A 20,777-nucleotide genomic window follows, 5' to 3' on the forward strand; every position below is an offset into this window, starting at 1 on the left:
TTGGGAAGTACAAAATGGCAACATATAGAGACAGTCCCTACCCAACAGTGGGCTCACAGTCTAAAAGGGGGAGACAGAGAACAAAACCAAACATACTAACAAAATAAAATAAATAGAATAGATATGTACAAATAAAATAAATAGAGTAAAAAAAATATGTACAAACATATATACATATATACAGGTGCTGTGGGGAAGGGAAGGAGGTAAGATGGGGGGATGGAGAGGGGGACGAGGGGGAGAGGAAGGAAGGGGCTCAGTCTGCGAGTGCTTCTCAAATGTCATAAATCATAATGATAAAAAGTATAGGCCCACTTTTTGGCCTTGAGGCGTCTACCATGACCACTCCAGAAACGCCTTTAATAATAATAATAATAATGACATTTATTAAGCGCTTACTATGTGCAAAGCACCGTTCTAAGCCTTTAGTGAACTTTGCCATAGGAACCCCAAGTCCCCAATCCCACAGGGATGTGTCCGTTAGCTCTCAGCCCTAGCTTCTCGATCTTGAACTTTGGAGACGCTGATCCTGGCATCAGTGTCTTTCTCACAGACCGAAATCCTGCTTTTCCCCTCTTACTTCAGAGAGCTGGTGGCATCTTTAAGGGGGCAGAAGAGCAGGGGTAGGGGCAGGGGTGGGAGAAGACACAAGAGGCAACATTTTGGGTTATGGTCAGGAGTCCCTGTTTCATCAGTTAGGGCAGGGATCGTGCCTACCAACTCGACTGTACTTCTCCAAATGCTTGGTGTAGCGTCCTGCATGAAGTAGGTGCTCAGTAAATACCACTGACTGATTGATCGATCTAAGAAGAGAAGAAGCATGGAGAGAAACAGTGGAAAGAGCTTGGGCTTGGGAGTCAGAGGTCATGGCTCCTCTATTTGTCTACTATATGACTTTGGGCAAGTCATTTAACATCTCTGTGCCTCAGTTACCTCATCTGTAAAACGGGGATTAAGACTGTAAGCCCCACATGGGACAATCTGATTACCTCGTATCTACCCCAGTGCTTAGAACAGTGCTTGGCACATAGTAAGCACTTAACAAATACCATCATTATTATTGTTATTATTATTATCCCATCCTCCCCATGCTGGAAGAGCAGTGAGGCCTAATGGAAAGAACACAGGACCGGGAGTTGGGCGATCCGGATTCTAGTCCCGGCTTTGCCATTTGCCTCCTGTGTGACCTTGAACAAGTCACTTGATTTCTCTGAACTTCAGTTTCCGCATTGGTAGAACAGGGATTAAATGTTCGTTCTCCCTCTCCATTTGACTGTGAGCCCTGTGCAGGACAGGGATTGGGTCTGAGATGACTTTAATTGTATCTGTCACTGCACTTTGCACATAGTCCAGCACTTAACAAATAGGCCAATGTTTATAATTAAGGGTGGGGTCAAGCAGCAGTGAGATTAGAGGTTCCTGAAATGTCAGAAGAGGTGGAAGAGAAATTCCTGCTTATTTTAAGGGTCCTGCTACCTTGCAGTTAGGGCCTCTAGCCAGGTTCATGATGCCTTGGAGACGTAGCAGCAATGGTTGGCGTCTTTTGCCTTTTCCAACTTCTAAACAAATGAACTTGAGCAGTTTCTTTCTTAATAACCTCCTATGCGAGCACATTTCCAGAAGGGGAAAGCTAAAGATTTTTAGGAAATACGAATTCAGGAGATAGGAGCCCCAAATGGAACGCTGAAAGATAAAGCAAAAATTCTTGAATCAATGGCCATAGAGTAAACAGGCTGCTTTCTCCAGGAATCATGTGGATGATATCAGTTACAGAGGAAGGTTTTGCTGCTGCACGAGATGACACAATATCAATATCAATCTGATATTTAGAGGACAATACTAACTGTATTTATCAAATCCTGTGGTTGCTTCCTCAGAGGATAAAGCACCTCCTGAAAGCTTATTTTTTTCAAGAGGAATATTCCATTTCTTTCCGATAGAGGTGCAGATTAATAAATATCGAGATTCATTCAATCGTATTTATTGAGCGCTTACTGTGTGCAGGGCACTGTACTAAGCGCTTGGGAAGTACAAGTTGGCAACATATAGAGACGGTCCCTACCCAACAGTGGGCTCACAGTCTAGAGATGTATGCCACCCTTTGTATTTGGAGTTGCTGCTGCTCACATTTAATAATGATAATAATAATAATAATGGCATTTATTAAGCACTTACTATGTCCAGATCAGTGTTCTAGGCACTGAGGTGGTTACAAGGTGATGATCAGGTTGTTCCACTCAGGGCTCACTGTCTTGTTTCCCGCATGACCAAAAGCATTTGAAAAGACTGATGTAAGATTAGCATAGCATTAGGTACAGTCTGTCAACTGCTAAAATAAAGAGATGGTTCAGGGCAAAGGATAATTGATTCTGCTATGGAAAAGGTGAAGGCTGTAGGGGAATCTGTCATGGAGTGTCTCGGTTTTGATTTGGTCTCCTGCCTGCACTTTGAACAAGACACAGTAATGCCAGGCAAAAAGAGAAACTTTAGTGTGCGGGGAAAAAAAAATAAATCTTATTTTTAGTCACATCAGGCTGAGGCAGCCTGAGGGTTTGTGGCAACCTAGTTCTATCCTCATTAGTAGACTCCCTTGAAGATGATGAATACGCTGAGGTTTTCTGAAATAGAAAATTTCCCAACTCCTGAAGAGTAAAACTTTCTGAGAAATGTCTAAATAGCATAGAAGCTTGACCTTTTCAGAACAGACATTCATATTCTGGTCATGGATCAAGTGAGATCTTAAAATATTAGGCCATGCTGTAAAGGTATATTTTCATGCAGAAGTTTCAAAGATTTTGGAAAAAAATTCTAGAGCAAAAATGCAGAAATGCTGTGCTTTCTGGATTGCTGGAAAAGGACTCTCTCTAAAAATTGAGCTCTACTGAAAAAAAAAATGACACTGTGTCCACATTTCCATTTCCTCCATCTGCAAAGGATTTTAAAAGTATTTATATTATTCCAAGCCAGAACCCAAGTGTAATGTAGTCTTGGAGATGAGATTAAGTTGCCAATCTATCTTTTCTGTCCATGAATTTGATTCCTGGTTATAGGAAAAGAAGAAAAACTGGATGTATATTTCCCTCCCCTCTTCTCTATCCCTCCAGGATATAGGCATAAATATTTGTCTTTGAACTTAAAAGTCAAATATTTGATTTCTACAAGAACTGAATGCCTTGACCATGATTACAGCTACAGCACTTACTGGCATACTTCTAGAATTGTTCAATCAAAAGGGCTGTTTGAACAGAGTTGGTTTTTAAGGGAGTTGGCACACTTCTTTCTTAAACCTTATTTTTCAGCTTGTTTTTGAGGACAAACCTTTAGCTAATAAGAGCACCATTGTACCTTATAAAACCTCTCCATTTCATTTCAGAGCTGAGAGAGGCTTAAACCCTCCTTGCAGCTTTTTGAGGTAATGATGGGTAATTTCATCACCCATCATAGAGTTTATTCCCTCCCTACCACCCGGGTACCATAAAGAGCATGGTATTATTTACACCAATCAATCAATCATATTTATTGAGCACTTACTGTGTGCAGAGCACTGTACTAAGCGCTTGGGAAGTACAAGTTGGCAACATCTAGAGACAGTCCCTACCCAACAGTGGGCTCACAGTCTAAAAGGGGGAGACAGAGAACAAAACCAAACATACTAACAAAATAAAATAAATAGAATAGATATGCACAAGTAAAATAAATAAATAGAGTAATAAATATGTACAAACATATATACATATATACAGGATATACATATATATGGTGATATATGTATGGTGTATACATATATACACCAGCATTCACAAACCAATTTGAATTTGTGGGTTAGAGAGTACTATTTGACAAGCTGTTTGATTCAATTCAGATGTACTGGGAAGCCATGAGGTGGGATTCATTCAATCATTCAGTTGTATTTATTGAGCACTTAATGTATGCAGAATACTGTACTAAGCACTTAGGAGAGTATAATACAACAATAAACAGACACATTCCATGTCCACAATGAGCTTACAGTCTAGAGTGGGGGGGAGACAGACCTTAATAAAAAATATTACAGATATGTGCATAAGTGCTGTGGGGCTGGGAAGGGGGAAGAAGAAAAGGAGCAAGTCAGGGTGATGAAGAAGGGGGTGGGAGAAGAGGAAATAGCTCAAGGCATGAATGTGGCCTCATTTAGGCAAAACGGATGAACAGCCTAGAAAAACCAAGATTTAAAGCTTTTCTTCTTGGGGATCTCTCTCTGTCTCTGTCTCTGTCTCTCTCTGTCTCTCTCTCTGTCTCTCTCTCTCTCTCTCTCTCTGTCTCTGTCTCTCTCTCTCTCTCTATCATCTATCCATTCATTCAATCATATTTATTGAGCACTTACTATGTGCAGAGCATTGTACTAAGCGCTTGGGAAGTACAAGTTGGCAACATATAGAGACGGTCCCTACCCAACAACAGGCTCACGGTCTAGAAGGGGGAGACAGACATCTATATATCCATTTATTCAATCGTATTTATTGAGCTCTTACTGTGTGCAGAGCACTGTACTAAGCACTTGGGAAGTACAAATTGGCAACAAATAGAGACGGTCCCTACCCGACAACGGGATCACAGTCTTGAAGGGGGAGACAGACAACAACACAAAACAAGTAGACAGGTGTCAATACCATCAGAATAAATAGAATTATAGCTATATACACATCATTAATAAAATAGAGTAATAAATATGTACCAATATACACAAGTGCTGTGGGGAAGGGAAGGGGGTAGGGCAGAGGGAGGGAGTGGGGATGATGGGGAGGGGAGGAGGAGCAGAGGAGAAGGGAGGGTTCAGTCTGGGAAGGACTTCTGGAGGAGGTGAGCTCTCAGTAGGGCTTTGAAGGGAGGAAGAGAGCTAGTTTGGTGGATGTATGGAGGGAGGGCATTCCAATCAATCAATCAATCAATCGTATTTATTGAGCGCTTACTGTGTGCACAGCACCGTACTAAGCGCTTGGGAAGTACAAGTTGGCAACATATAGAGACAGTCCCTACCCAACAGTGGGCTCACAGTCTAGAAGGGGGAGGCAGAGAACAAAACCAAACATATTAACAAAATAAAATAAATAGAATAGATATGTACAAGTAAAATAAATAAATAGAGTAATAAATATGTCCTAACATATATACATATATGCAGGTGCTGTGGGGAAGGGAAGGAGGTAAGATAGGGGGATGGAGAGGGGGAGGAGGGGGAGAGGAAAGAGGGGGCTCAGTCTGGGAAGGCCTCCTGGAGGAGATGAGCTCTCCAGGCCACAGGTAGGACGTGGGCCAGTGGTCGACAGTGGGACAGGCGAGAACGAGGCCCAGTGAGGAGGTTAGTGGCAGAGGAGCAGAGTGTGAGGGCTAGGCTGTAGAAGGTGAGAAGGGAGGTGAGGTAGGAGGGGGCGAGGTGATGGAGAGCTACCTATCTATCTCTAGCTATAAAGATATAGAGTAGGTAAACAGGTAGATATCTATATCTATCTATCTACCTATCTATCTATATCTATCTATCTATCTATCTATCTTGCCAACTTGTACTTCCCAAGCACTTAGGACAGTGCTCTGCACACAGTAAGCACTCAATAAATATTATTGAATGAATGTGCATATATACATACATATACATCGACCCCCAGCCCACGTCATCCCCCGGGCCTGGAATCAATCAATCAATCAATCGTATTTATTGAGCGCTTACTATATGCAGAGCACTGTACTAAGCGCTTGGGAAGTACAAATTGGCATCACATAGAGACAGTCCCTACCCAACAGTGGGCTCACAGTCTAAATCCAGAGTTGGAAGATTCAGTCTCTGCCCACGGTGAGCATATCTATCTATCCACACATAGTCCCAACGCTTAGGACAATGCTTGGCACATAGTAAGTGCTTAATGAATACCGTCATTATTATTATGTCACACACTTAAATGCAGATCCTGTTATAATAGCTCTATTGAATTTAAATGCTACTTTTTAAATTACAGCCCTCTCTCATTTTGCAATAATGTGTTGGTAGAAACAGGGCAGAAGTGGAGATGGCAGAGTCACAAGACAAGAAACTCCCTTCCCCTTTACCTTCCTCTTTTCCTTCCTCTCTTTGAGCCTGGAGGTGGAGGAGATGATGCCAACAAATTGGGGGAAGGGGGACTCCTGAAGGGGCCAGCCCCCTGCCTGTAAATTATTTTAATGTCTGACTCCCCTGCAAGATTGTAGGCTCCTTGAGGGCAGGGATCATTTCTACTTTATTGTTGTACTCTCCCAAGAACTTGGTACCAAGCTCTGCACACAGTAAGTGGTCAATAAATATCACGGATTGATTGATTGGGTGGCAGGGAAGAGGGCACCCATGCAGGGAAGATCTGGGGCTGGCTGGTGGGGAGGTGGACACTGGCTGTGAAAAGCTGACATTTAATAATAATAATAATAATAATAATGGCATTTTTATTAAGTGCTTACTATGTGCAAAGCACTGTCCTAAGCGGTAGGGAGGTTACAAGGTGATCAGGTTGTCCCACGCGGGGCTCACAGTCTTAATCCCCATTTTACAGATGAGGGAACTGAGGCACAGAGAAGTGAAGTGACTTGCCCAAAGTCACACAGCTGACAATTGGCGGGGCTGAGATTTGAACCCATGACCTCTGACTTATACTGTATATATGTATATATGTTTGTACATATTTATTACTCTATTTATTCTTTTTTTTATTTTACTTGTACATGACCTCTGACTTATACTGTATATATGTATATATGTTTGTACATATTTATTACTCTATTTATTCTTTTTTTTTATTTTACTTGTACATATCTATCCTATTTATTTTATTTTGTTAGTATGTTTGGTTTTGTTCTCTGTCTCCCCCTTTTAGACTGTGAGCCCACTGTTGGGTAGGGACTGTCTCTATATGTTGCCAATTTGTACTTCCCAAGCGCTTAGTACAGTGCTCTGCACATTGTAAGCGCTCAATAGATACGATTGATGATGATGATGATGACTTCAAAGCTCGTGCTCTTTCCGCTGAGCCACGCTGCTTCTCCCAACGTAACCCAGGAGCCTCAGATAGACAATTCAGGAGGAAAGGATTGGGTGGAAGACAGTGGTGTTGGCATGGTCGAGGGACTTGAGTAGATGGAGAACATAATAATAATAATTATGATGGCATTTACTAAGCGCTTACTATGTGCCAGGCACTGTACTAAGTGCTGGACCCCTGAGCAGAGTGATTGGGCTCACCCCGGGAACTGGGAAGAATTGGACTGCAGGAAAATGGTGGGATCTCCCAGGTGCTCAGTACAGTGCTCTGCACAATGAATATGATTGAATGAATGAATGAAGGTGGGATGACAGACAGACACCTATAGGTGACAGAGACCTATAGGGAAACAGGGCCACAGAGGTGAATGGCTGGGAAGGGCTTGGAGGCAAAAAGGCAGCTGGTGGGTCTATTCCAGATTGATATGGTCTGGGCTGGGGCTGAAGTTGGAGAGGTTTATCATCATCATCATCAATCGTATTTATTGAGCGCTTACTATGTGCAGAGCACTGTACCAAGCGCTTGGGAAGTACAAATTGGCAACATATAGAGACAGTCCCTACCCAACAGTGGGCTCACAGTCTAAAAGGGGGAGACGGAGAACAAAACCAAACACACTAACAAAATAAAATAAATAGAATAGATAGGTACAAGTAAAATAAATAGAGTAATAAATATGTACAAACATATATACATATATACAGGTGCTGTGAGGAAGGGAAGGAGGTAAGATGGGGGGGGATGGAGAGGGGGACGAGGGGGAGAGGAAGGAAGGGGCTCAGTCTGGGAAGTAGGGATAGGGAGGGAGAGGAGGAGATAGGGTCTCAAACCAGAGATCCAGAGATGGAAGCGATACGGCACTCTGAAACCTGGGGGAGTGGACGTGAGGCAGAGACGAGGGATAAGGTTTCCTTGCATTTGCCACAGATTTGACCACTGGCTCTTGAGAGAACATTAGTTCACTCTATTTCCTGTGAGAAAAGATATTTGGTTGAATCTTCTCCTCGACACTCCACACTCATGAAACCAATTAAGAGCACTCACTGGGGATTGTAGGGATGAAGGCATACATTCAGGTGTTTGTGCAACTGACCATTTTTGAAGGTGACCCTACTGATGAAACATTCATCTGTGACAGGGAAGACCATTTCATGACTGACAGAACCAACACATGTACGGACAGTTTCTGCAACGTGGCCTAGTGGAGAGAACCTGGGCCTGGGAGCTAGAGAATATGTCTGTTGTATTATTACTCTATTTATTTATTTTACCTGTACATATCTATTCTATTTTATTTTGTTAATATGTTTGGTTTTGTTCTCTGTCTCTCCCTTCTAGACTGTGAGCCCCCTGTTGGGTAGGGACCATCTCTATATGTTGCCAACTTGTACTTCCCAAGTGCTTAGTACAGTGCTCTGCACACAGTAAGTGCTCAATAAATACGATTGATTGATTGATTATTATATCGTACTCTCCCAAGTGCTTAGTACAGTGCTCTTTACACAGTAAGTGCTCAATAAATACGGTTGACTGACTAACCTGGGTTCTAATCCCAGCTCCACCACTGACCTGCTTTTTGACCTTGGGCAAGACACTTAACTTCTCTGTTTCTCAATACCCTCATCAACCCTCATCTTCAAAATGGGGATTCAATACCTGTTCTCCCTCTTACAAAGAATGTGAGCCCCACGTGGGACCAGATTTATCTCGTATCTACCCCAGTGCTTAGTAGAGTGTTTGGCACATGTAACAAATGCCGCAGTTATTATTATTATTATGTGTTTACTACATGCAGGGCCAATTGCTGTTTTGGTGGGATGATTTTCCCCCCCGTGAACAATTATTAGTCGCTGCCCAGCAAACTGGTCTGTCTGCTACACGACTCTCCCAGCTGAATTTAAGACTGGGCTTCGCTATTTTTTTTTTTAAATGTTTGCCTTCATGCTGCCTCCACTGTTGCCATATTTCCTCTTTCCAGATCACACCGCAGTAGCTAGTCGACAGCCCCGGCCTAGTGGGGAGAGCGCGCTGCACTGGGGATCAAGAGAGCTATGTTTTAGTCCTGGTTCCTGCCTGTAGCTGGCAATAATAATAATAATAATAATAATTGCTATTTGTCTTGTCTTACGCTATCGAGTCATCTCCGACCCGCAGCGACTCCACGGACACATCTCTCTCACAACACCTCGCTTCCATCTGCCATCGTTCTGGTAGTGTATCCATAGCGTTTTCTTGGTCAAAATGCAGAAATGGTTTATCATTGCCTTCTTCCACGCAGTTAACTCATCATCATCATCAATCGTATTTATTGAGCGCTTACTATGTGCAGAGCACTGTACTAAGCTCTTGGGAAGTACAAATTGGCAACATATAGAGACGGTCCCTACCCAACAGTGGGCTCACAGTCTAAAAGGGGGAGACAGAGAACAAAACCAAACATACTAACAAAATAAAATAAATAGAATAGATATGTACAAATAAAATAAATAAATAAATAAAACTCGAGTCTCCGCCCTTGACTCTCTCCCATGCCGCTACTGCCCAGCACAGGGGAGTTTGGACTCGTAGCAGATCGCCTTCCATCGCTAGCCACTGCCCAAGATAGGAATGGAAGGGGCACACCTGGGCCTGACTCACCCTCCCTTAGCCGAGACTGGTAGAGGACTGGAAACTCTCCAGGTGCCATCTTGAGAGGAACAATAATTATTATATCTACACTTACCATTTGGCAGGCACTCTCCTAAGGCTGGGACGGGTACAAGATAATCAGGTTGGACACTGTCCCCGCCGCACATGGGGATCACCGTCTAAATAGGAGGGAGAACAGGCACTCGATCCCCATTTTACAGATGAGGAAGCTGAGGCATAGAGAAGTGACTTGCCCAAGGTCACACAGCAGGCAAGTGGGAAGCAGCGTGGCTCAGTGGAGAGAGCCCGGGCTTTGGAGTCAGAGGTCAGGGGTTCCAATCCCGGCTCCGCCAACTGTCAGCCGTGTGACTTTGGGCAAGTCACTTAACCTCTCTGTGCCTCAATTACCTCATCTGTAAAATGGGGATTAAGCCTGTGAGCCCCCCGTGGGACAACCTGATCACCTTGTTACCTCCCCAGTGCTTAGAACAGTGCTTTGCACCTTGTAAGTGCTTAATAAATGCCATTATTATTATTATTATTATTAAAAGAAGCAGCATGGATTAGTGGCTAGAGCACAGGCCTGGCAGCCAGAAGGACCTGAGTTCCGCTCCCAGCTTCTCCACATGTCTGCTGTGTGACCTTGGGCGAATCACTTCACTTCTCTGTGCCTCAGTTACCTCCTCTGTCAAAAATGGGGATTAAGACTGTGAGCCCCCCCGCAGGACAACCTGATCACCTTGTTACCTCCCCAGTGCTTAGAACAGTGCTTTGCACCTTGTAAGTGCTTAATAAATGCCATTATTATTATTATTATTATTAAAAGAAGCAGCATGGATTAGTGGCTAGAGCACAGCCCTGGCAGCCAGAAGGACCTGAGTTCCGCTCCCAGCTTCTCCACATGTCTGCTGTGTGACCTTGGGCGAATCACTTCACTTCTCTGTGCCTCAGTTACCTCCTCTGTCAAAAATGGGGATTAAGAGTGTGAGCCCCTCGTGGGAGAGGGACTGGGTCCAACCTGATCAACTTGTATCTGCCCCAGTGCTTAGAACAGGGCTTGGCACGTAGTAAGTGCTCGAGTACCATAATAATTATTATTATTATTATTATTATTATTATGAGAAGAGTGACGGTGGGCGGCTGTGACCGTGTGGGGGCAAATCCTGGGCATCGACTCCAGGTTGGTGGAGCCCAGATGGCGGGTGGGCGAGCGGGAAAGGGCCTCTCTGCGCCATCAATTAGTTCGTGCTGCTCTTCCGCGTCCCCGCCCCGTGCACCCGGTTGCCCCAACTGCATGGCACAGCGCCTAGAGTACCCGCCTGGGAGTCCGAAGGTCACGGGTTCCAATTCTGCCTCCGCCACTTGTCTGCTGTGTGGCCTGGAGCAAGCAGCTTCAGTTCTCTGGGCCTCCGTGACCTCACCTGTCAAATGGTGATCGAGAGGGTGAGCCCCACGTGGGACAGGGACTGTGTCCAACTCCATTTGCTCATCTCCTCCACAGTGACTGGCACAGATGAAGCACTTAACACCGACCCTAATTACTGTTATTATTATTATTATGGGGGTGAGGTAGGGGTAGTTCCCTTGAGGGGCCCGTCCCGGTGCTTGGGGTTGGCATCACTCCGAATCAGGGAAGACTTCCCCTCCTCCTTCCCGCTCCCTCTCCTCCTTCCCTTGATTCATTCATTCATTCACATTTATTGAGCGCTTACTGTGTGCAGAGCACTGTACTAAGTGCTCAATAAATATGATAGAATGAACGAAAGTACAATTCGGCAACAGAGCGAATCTCTACCCGACAACGGGCTCACAGTCTAGAAGGGGGGAGACAGACAACAAAACAAGTAGACAGGCATCAATAGCATCAAAACAGATAAATAGAATTATAGGTATGTACACATCATTAATACAATAGAGTAATAAATATGTACAAATAGACACAAGTGCTGTGGGGTGGGGAGGGAGTCGGGGCGATGGGGAGGGGAGGAGGAGCAGAGGAAAAAGGGGGGCTCAGTCTGGGAAGGACTCCTGGAGGAGGTGAGCTCTCAGTAGGGCTTTGAAGAGAGGAAGAGAGCTTCTCCCTTCTCATTCATTCACTCAATTGTATTTATTATTATTATTATTATTGTTATTATTAATAATAATAAAATAATGATGGCATTTGTTAAGTGCTTACTATGTGTGAAGCACTGGTTTAAGCACTGGGGTAGATAAAGGCAATCAGGTTATCCCATGAGGGGCTCATAGTCTTCATCCCCCTTTTACAGATGAGGGAACTGAGACACACAGGAGTGAAGTGACTTGCCCAAAGGCACACAGCTGGCAAGTGGCGGAGCCGGGATTAGAACCCATGACCTCTGACTCCATAGCCCGGGCTTTTGCCCTGAGCCACTCTGCTTCTCATTCATTCATTCATTCAATCATATTTACAGGGAAGAATTAATCCATTCATTCAATCGTATTTACAGAGAAGAATTCATTAGTTCATTCAATCGTATTTACAGAGAAGCAGCGTAGCTCAGGGAAGGAGCTCGGAAAAGGAGGAGGTGTCGGTTTCCTTCTCGCCCCCCAGTGTCGCTTTCGCACTATCCCTCCTCCCCCTTCCCTTTCCTTCCCTTCCTTTGAAGCCCCCATTATTCGCCTCTCCCACCCCCTCCAGATTCTTGTAGCCGTCATCTACCGCCCTCCGGGCCCCACTTCCAACTTCTTTAACGACTTTGACCCCTTCCTCACATTCCTTCTCTCCTTCTCCATGCCCACTCTGATCCTCGGAGACTTCAATATCCACATGGATATCCCTAACGACTCCTCTGCCGCCCGCCTTCTATCTCTCCTTGACGCTGCCAACCTCTTCCTCCACCCCACCTCGCCCACTCACCAACTTGGTCATACCCTCGACCTCATCATCTCCTACCGCTGCACTGTGTCCACCCTCACCAACTCTGTGATCCCTCTCTCTGATCATAATCTTCTCACCTGCCTCCTCACTCACACTCCTTTCCCCTGTAAATCCGTATTACTCCCTCACAGAGATCTCCGCTCTCTGGACCCCACCCATCTTTCGGAGCGCCTCACACCCCACCTCGCCGCCCTCTCCTCTCTACCCAGTCTTGATGATCAGATTACTGCTCTCAACTCTACCCTTTCTACTCAGCTAGACTCGCTCGCTCCCCTTTCCCTTCGCCGCTCTCGCACCACTAACCCACAGCCCTGGATCACTGCCACTGTCCGCCTCCTTCGCTCTTATGCTCGAGCTGCCGAACGCTGCTGGCGAAAGTCTAAACACCATGCCAACCTCGTTCACTTCAAGTTTATCCTTTCCTGCCTTAACTCAGCCCTCTCTTCTGCCAGACAAAACTATTTCTCCTCCCTTATTGACACCCATGTCCATCACCCCCACCAGCTCTTCCGTACATTCAACTCCCTTCTCAGGCCCCCGGTTCCTCCCCCTCCTCCTTCCCTCACCCCCAACGATCTGGCCTCCTACTTCATTAACAAAATTAAATCCATCAGGTCCGACCTCCCCAAAGTCTCTTCCCCCCTTTCTCCATCCCCCCGGCTCTCAACACTCTCTGCTACTCTCCCATCCTTCCCAGCGGTATCCTCAGAGGAACTCTCCTCCCTCCTCTCAAGTGCTACTCCGGCCACCTGTGCTTCTGACCCCATTCCCTCTCATCTTATGAAATCTCTCGCTCCATCCCTTCTCCCCTCCTTAACTTCCATCTTCAACCGCTCACTCTCCACTGGTTCCTTCCCCTCTGCCTTCAAACATGCCCATGTCTCTCCCATCCTAAAAAAACCCTCTCTTGACCCCACCTCACCTAGTTATCGCCCCATCTCCCTCCTACCATTCCTTTCCAAACTCCTTGAACGAGTTGTCTACACGCGCTGCCTAGAATTCCTCAACAACAACTCTCTCCTCGACCCCCTCCAGTCTGGCTTCCGTCCCTTACATTCCATGGAAACTGCCCTCTCAAAGGTCACCAATGACCTCCTGCTTGCCAAATCCAATGGCTCCTACTCTGTCCTAATCCTCCTCGACCTCTCGGCTGCCTTTGACACTGTGGACCACCCCCTTCTCCTCAACACGCTATCTGACCTTGGCTTCACAGACTCCGTCCTCTCCTGGTTCTCCTCTTACCTCTCTGGTCGTTCTTTCTCAGTCTCTTTTGCAGGCTCCTCCTCCCCCTCCCATTCTGTCACTGTGGGGGTTCCCCAAGGTTCAGTGCTTGGTCCCCTTCTGTTCTCAATCTACACCCACTCCCTTGGTGACCTCATTCGCTCCCACGGCTTCAACTATCATCTCTACGCTGATGACACCCAGATCTACATCTCTGCCCCTGCTCTCTCCCCCTCCCTCCAGGCTCGCATCTCCTCCTGCCTTCAGGACATCTCCATCTGGATGTCCGCCCGCCACCTAAAGCTCAACATGTCGAAGACTGAGCTCCTTGTCTTCCCTCCCAAACCTTGTCCTCTCCCTGACTTTCCCATCTCTGTTGACGGCACTACCATCCTTCCCGTCTCACAAGCCCGCAACCTTGGTGTCATCCTCGACTCCGCTCTCTCATTCACCCCTCACATCCAAGCCGTCACCAAAACCTGCCGGTCTCAGCTCCGCAACATTGCCAAGATCCGCCCTTTCCTCTCCATCCAAACCGCTACCCTGCTCATTCAAGCTCTCATCCTATCCCGTCTGGACTACTGCACTAGCCTTCTCTCTGATCTCCCATCCTCGTGTCTCTCTCCACTTCAATCCATACTTCATGCTGCTGCCCGGATTATCTTTGTCCAGAAACGCTCTGGACATATTACTCCCCTCCTCAAAAACCTCCAATGGCTACCGACCAATCTGCGCATCAAGCAGAAACTCCTCACCCTGGGCTTCAAGGCTGTCCATCACCTCGCCCCCTCCTACCTCACCTCCCTTCTCTCCTTCTACTGCCCAGCCCGCACCCTCCCTCCTCCACCACTAATCTCCTCACTGTACCTCACTCTCGCCTGTCCCGCCATCGACCCCCGGCCCACGTCATCCCCCGGGCCTAGAATGCCCTCCCTCTGCCCATCCGCCAAGCTAGCTCTCTTCCTCCCTTCAAGGCCCTGCTGAGAGCTCACCTCCTCCAGGAGGCCTTCCCAGACTGAGCCCCTTCTTTCCTCTCCCCCTCGTCCCCCTCTCCATCCCCCCGTCTTACCTCCTTCCCTTCCCCACAGCACCTGTATATATGTATATATGGTTGTACATATTTATTACTCTATTTATTTATTTATTTATTTATTTTACTTGTACATTTCTATCCTACTTGTTTTATTTTGTTGGTATGTTTGGTTCTGTTCTCTGTCTCCCCCTTTTAGACTGTGAGCCCACTGTTGGGTAGGGACTGTCTCTATGTGATGCCAATTTGTACTTCCCAAGCGCTTAGTACAGTGCTCTGCACATAGGAAGCGCTCAATAAATACGATTGATTGATTGATTGATTCCCTGAACCAATGAGGCCGTGGCGAGTCGGGGCGGCCAATTCCTATTGGCCGAGGCCGTCCCCGCCCTCCAAGGCCCCTCTCCTGCCCTGAGCCAATGAGGCTCGGATCGGAGGTGCCGCTCCCTATTGGCCGAGGCCGCCCCCTCCCTCCAAGGCCCCGCCCCTGCCCTGAGCCAGTGAGGCTGCGGCGGATCGGAGGGGCCGCTTCCTATTGGCCGAGGCCATTCCCCTCCCGCGGCCCCGCCCCTTCCCTGAGCCAGTGAGGCTGCGGCGGATCGGAGGGCTTAGTACTTAAGCGCTTAGTACAGTGCTCTGCACATAGTAAGCGCTCAATAAATACGATTGATGAGGGGCCGCTCCCGATTGGCCGAGGCCGTCTTCGCCCTCCAAGGCCCCTCTCCTGCCCTGAGCCAATGAGGCTGCGGCGGATCGGAGGGGCCGCTTCCTATTGGCCGAGGCCGTTCCCCTCCCGCGGCCCCGCCCCTTCCCTGAGCCAGTGAGGCTGCGGCGGATCGGAGGGCTTAGTACTTAAGCGCTTAGTACAGTGCTCTGCACATAGTAAGCGCTCAATAAATACGATTGATGAGGGGCCTCTCCCGATTGGCCGAGGCCGTCCCCGCCCTCCAAGGCCCCGCCCCTGCCCTGAGCCAGTGAGGCTGCGGCGGGTCGGAGGGGCCACTTCCTATTGGCTGAAGCCGTTCCTCTCCCGCGGCCCCGCCACTTCCCTGAGCCAATGAGGCCGCGGCGGGTCGGAGGGGCGCTCCCTATTGGCCGAGGCCGTCCCCGTCTTCCAAGGCCCCTCTCCTGCCCTGAGCCAATGAGGCTGCGGCGGATCAGAGATGCCGCTCCCTATTGGCCGAGGCCGTCCCCGCCCTCCAAGGCCCCTCTCCTGCCCTGAGCCAATGAGGCTCGGATCGGAGGTGCCGCTCCCTATTGGCCGAGGCCGTCCTCGCCCTCCAAGGCCCCTCTCCTGCCCTGAGCCAATGAGGCTGCGGCGGATCGGAGGGGCCGCTTCCTATTGGCCGAGGCCGTTCCCCTCCCGCGTCCCCGCCCCTTCCCTGAGCCAATGAGGCCGCGGCGGGTCGGAGGGGCCGCTCCCTATCGGCCGAGGCCGTCCCCGCCCCTCCCGCGGCCCCGCTACTTCCCTGAGCCAATGAGGCCGCGGCGGGTCGGGGCGGCCGCCGCCTATTGGCCGGGGCCGTCCACGCCTTCCAGGGCCTCGCTACACTCCCGAGCCAATGAGGTCGCGGCGCGTCGGAGGGGCGGCTCCCGATTGGCCGAGGCCGTTGCCGCCCCTCCCTCCCGCCCGAGGGAGCCGGCTCATAAATTGAGCGCCCGGGGTGGTGGCAGGTGTTTGTCTCCCGGTCGGTCGCCCACGTGTCGTTGTGTGGTGGCCATCCCGGTTCCCTCGCCATGCCCGGAGGAGCCTCCCCGCCGCCGCCGCCGCCGTCGCCGCCGCCCGGCTACCTGCCCCCCTTCCGCCACTTCGCCACCGAGGCCATCCACGCCGGCCAGGCGCCGGAGCAGTGGAGGTCGCAGGCCGTGGTGCCCCCCATCTGCCTGGCCACCACCTTCAAGCAGCTGGCGCCCGGGCAGCACCTGGTGAGTGGGCTCCGGATCCGCCGCTTCCGACCATCATCATCATCATAATGGCATTTATTAAGCGCTTACTATGTGCAAAGCACTGTTCTAAGCGCTGGGGAAGTTCCGGGGTGATCAGGTTGTCCCACTTGGGGCTCACAGTCTTCAGCCCCATTTTACAGATGAGGGAACTGAGGCCCAGAGAAGTGAAGCGACTTGCCCAAAGTCACACAGCTGGAATTAGAACCCACGACCTCTGACTCCAAAGCCCGGGCTCTTTCCATTGAGCCATGCTGCTTCTCATAGATCATCATCATCAATCGTATTTCTTGAGCGCCTATTATGTGCAGAGCACTGTACTAAGCGCTTGGGAAGTACAAATTGGCAACATCTAGAGACAGTCCCTACCCAACAGTGGGCTCACAGTCTAAAAGGGGGACACAGAGAACAAAGCAAACATACAAACATTCCCAGACTGAGCCCCTTCCTTCCTCTCCCCCTCTCCATCCCCCCCATCTTACCTCCTTCCCTTCCCCACAGCACCTGTATATATGTATATATGTCTGTACATATTTTTTACTCTATTTTATTTGTACATATCTATTCTATTTATTTTATTTTGTTAGTATGTTTGGTTTTGTTCTCTGTCTCCCCCTTTTAGACTGTGAGCCCACTGGTGGGTAGGGACTGTCTCTATATGTTGCCAATTTGGACTTCCGAAGCGCTTAGTACAGTGCTGTGCACACAGTAAGCGCTCAATCAATACGATTGATCATGATGATGATGATGATACTAACAAAATAAATAGAATAGATAGGTACAAATAAAATAAATAACCCCCAGCCGACGCTTAACCACTCAAGAAGTACAACTGGATAATCATGATAATGATGATGATGGTGTTTGTTGAGCGCTTACTACGTGCGAAGCACTGTCCTAAGCACCGGGGAGGGTGCGAGGTGATCAGGTTGCCCCACGGGGGGCTCACAGTCTCAGTCCCCGTTTTCCAGATGAGATAACTGAGGCGCAGCATGAATAAGGCCTCCCCCCAAATGATAATTACGGCATTTCTTAATAAATACGATTGATTGATTGATTAGTCCCCATTTTCCAGTTGAGATAACTGAGGCACAGCATGAACAAGGCCTCCCCCACTGCTGTAAGCGATTTTCCAGATGAGGGAACTGAGGCACAGCATGAATAAGGCCTCCCCCCAAATGATAATTACGGTATTTCTTAAGCGCTTACTACGTGCAAAGCACTGTTCTAAGCACCGGGGAGGATACAAGGTGATCAGGTTGCCCCCACGTGGGGCTCACAGTCTCAGTCCCCATTTTCCAGATGAGATAACTGAGGCACAGCATGAATAAGGCCTCCCCCCAAATGATAATTATGGTATTTGTTAAGCACTTACTATGTGCAAAGCACTGTTCTAAGCGCTGGGGAGGGTACAGGGTGATCAGGTTGTCCTTCGTGGGGCTCACAGTCTTCACCCCCATTTTACAGATGAGGGAACTGAGGCCCAGAGAAGTGAAGTGACTTGCCCAAAGTCACCCAGCTGACAAGTGGCAGAGCCGGGATTTGAACCCATGACCTCTGACTCCAAAGCCCGGGCTCTTTCCACTGAGCCACGCTGCGTAGTTTTGGAACACTTATTGTGTGCAGAGCACTGTACTAAGCCAGAGGACGGGAGAGCACAATAATAGCGTACAACCAGCCATCAGAAGCTTATCTATTTAATAGTAATAATAATAACGGCGGCATTTATTGAGCGCTTACTATGTGCAAAGCACTGTTCTAAGCACTGGGAAGGTTATAAGATCAATCCATCAATTGTATTTATTGAGCGTTTACTGTGGGCAGAGCACTGGACTAAGCGCTTGGGAATAGGGACCGTCTCTATATGTTGCCAACTTGTACTTCCCAAGCGCTTAGTACAGTGCTCTGCGCACAGTAAGCGCTCAATAAATACGAATGAATGAATGAATGAACATATAGAGACTGTCCCTACCCAACAGCGGGCTCACAGTCTAGAAGGGGGAGACAGAGGACAAAACCAAGCATATTAACAAAATAAAATAAATCGAATAGATATGTGCAAGTAAAATAAATAGAGTACTAAATATGCACAAACATATATACATATATACGGGTGCTGCGGGGAAGGGAAGGAGGTAAGACGGGGGGGATGGAGAGGGGGAGAGGAAGGATGATGAACAAGATGATCGGGTTGTCCCACGTGGGGCTCACAGTCTTCACCCCCATTTTACAGATGAGGGAACCGAGGCCCAGAGAAGTGAACCCACTGTTGGGTAGGGACCGTCTCTATATGTTTCCAACTTGTCCTTCCCAAGCGCTTAGTCCAGTGCTCTGCACACAGTAAGCGCTCAATAGATACGGTTGAATGAAGTGACTTGCCCAAAGTCACACAGCTGACAACTGGAAGAGCCGGGATTTGAACCCACGACCTCTGACTCCAAAGCCCGGGCTCTTCTCGCGGAGCCACGCGGGGTCCAATCTTGTATATTTTTTTCCTCTTTTTTTGTGGGGTGGGTGAAGGCGTCCCCAAACACCCGCCCCTCAATCCTTAGCTGTGGCCAGCGGCGAAGGCGCTTAGTACAGTGCTCTGCGCATAGTAAGCGCTCAATAAATACGATTGATTGATTGAAGGCGGTGAACCGACCGGCAGCTGTCGGCCGGACACCAGAGTGTCCCCATGTTTGTTTTTGGCGTCTGTCTCCCCCCTCTAGACTGTAAGCCCACTGTTGGGTAGGGATCGTCTCTATCTGTTGCCGACTTGTACTTCCCAAGCGCTTAGTACAGTGCTCTGCCCACAGTAAGTGCTCAAGAAATATGATTGAGTGAATGAATGCTTTGGCATCAACCTGCTGTTGATCATTCATTCATTCCGTCGTATTTATTGAGCGCTCACTGTGTGCAGAGCACTGTCCTAAGCGCTTGGGAAGCAGCGTGGCTCAGTGGAAAGAGCACGGGCTTAGGAATCCGACGTTGTGGGTTCTAATCCCGCCTCTGCCACTTGTCAGCTGTGTGACTTTGGGCAAGTCACTTCATTCGTATTTATTGAGCGCTTACTGTGTGCAGAGCACTGTACTAAGCGCTTGGGAAGCACAAGTTGGCAACATATAGAGACGGTCCCTACCCAACGGTGGGCTCACTTCTCTGGGCCTCCGTTCCCTCATCTGTAAAATGGGGATTAAGACTGTGAGCCCCATGTGGGACAACCTGTTTACCTTGTAGAGAAGCAGCGTGGCTCGGTGGAAAGAGCACAGGCTTGGGAGTCGGAGGTCACGGGTTCAAATCCCGGCTCTGCCAATTTCCAGCTGTGTGATTTTGGGGCAAGTCACTTAGCTCCCCTGAGCCTCAGTTCCCTCATCTGTAAAATGGGGAGTAAGACTGTGAGCCCCACGTGGGACAACCTGATGACCTTGTATCCTCCCCAGCGCTTAGAACAGTGCTTTGCACATAGTAAGTGCTTAACAAATGCCAGCATTATTATTATTACTATCGTATCTACCCAGCACTTAGAACGGTGCTTGGCACATAGTAAATGCTTAGCAAATAGCAAAATTATGATTATTTTGGTTGTTACAAATCGTCAACAGATAGAGACGGTCCCTACCCACCAGCAGGCTCACAGTCTTGAAGGGGGAGACAGACGGCAAAACAAAGCAAGTAGACAGACGTCCATACTGTCATCATCATCATCAATCGTATTTATTGAGCGCTTACTATGTGTAGAGCACTGTACTAAGTGCTTGGGAAGTACAAATTGGCAACATATAGAGACAGTCCCTACCCAACAGTGGGCTCACAGTCTAAAAGGGGGAGACACAGAACAAAGCCAAACATACTAACAAAATAAAATAAATAGAATAGATATGTACAAATAAAATAAATAAATAGAGTAATAAATCTGTACAAACATATATACATATATACAGGTGCTGTGGGGAAGGGAAGGAGGTAAGATGGGGCGGTTGGAGAAGGGGACGAGGGGGAGAGGAAGGAAGGGGAATGGAGAATGGAGAAGGGG

General features: G+C 48.1%; 1 protein-coding gene across 1 annotated transcript in view; it reads left to right on the forward strand.

The window, feature by feature from the left end:
• The first annotated feature begins 16,522 nt into the window (after positions 1 to 16,522).
• CTH (cystathionine gamma-lyase) overlaps positions 16,523 to 20,777 on the forward strand; it is a 43,082-nt gene continuing 38,827 nt past the window's right edge. The window contains exon 1 of the mRNA XM_038745942.1: positions 16,523 to 16,744. Coding sequence (XP_038601870.1) covers positions 16,556 to 16,744 — 189 coding nt within the window. The 5' untranslated portion in view covers positions 16,523 to 16,555. The remainder of the gene's footprint in view (positions 16,745 to 20,777) is intronic.

This window comes from Tachyglossus aculeatus, chromosome 4 (assembly GCF_015852505.1).
Source record: "Tachyglossus aculeatus isolate mTacAcu1 chromosome 4, mTacAcu1.pri, whole genome shotgun sequence".
Taxonomy (NCBI): Eukaryota; Metazoa; Chordata; class Mammalia; order Monotremata; family Tachyglossidae; genus Tachyglossus; species Tachyglossus aculeatus.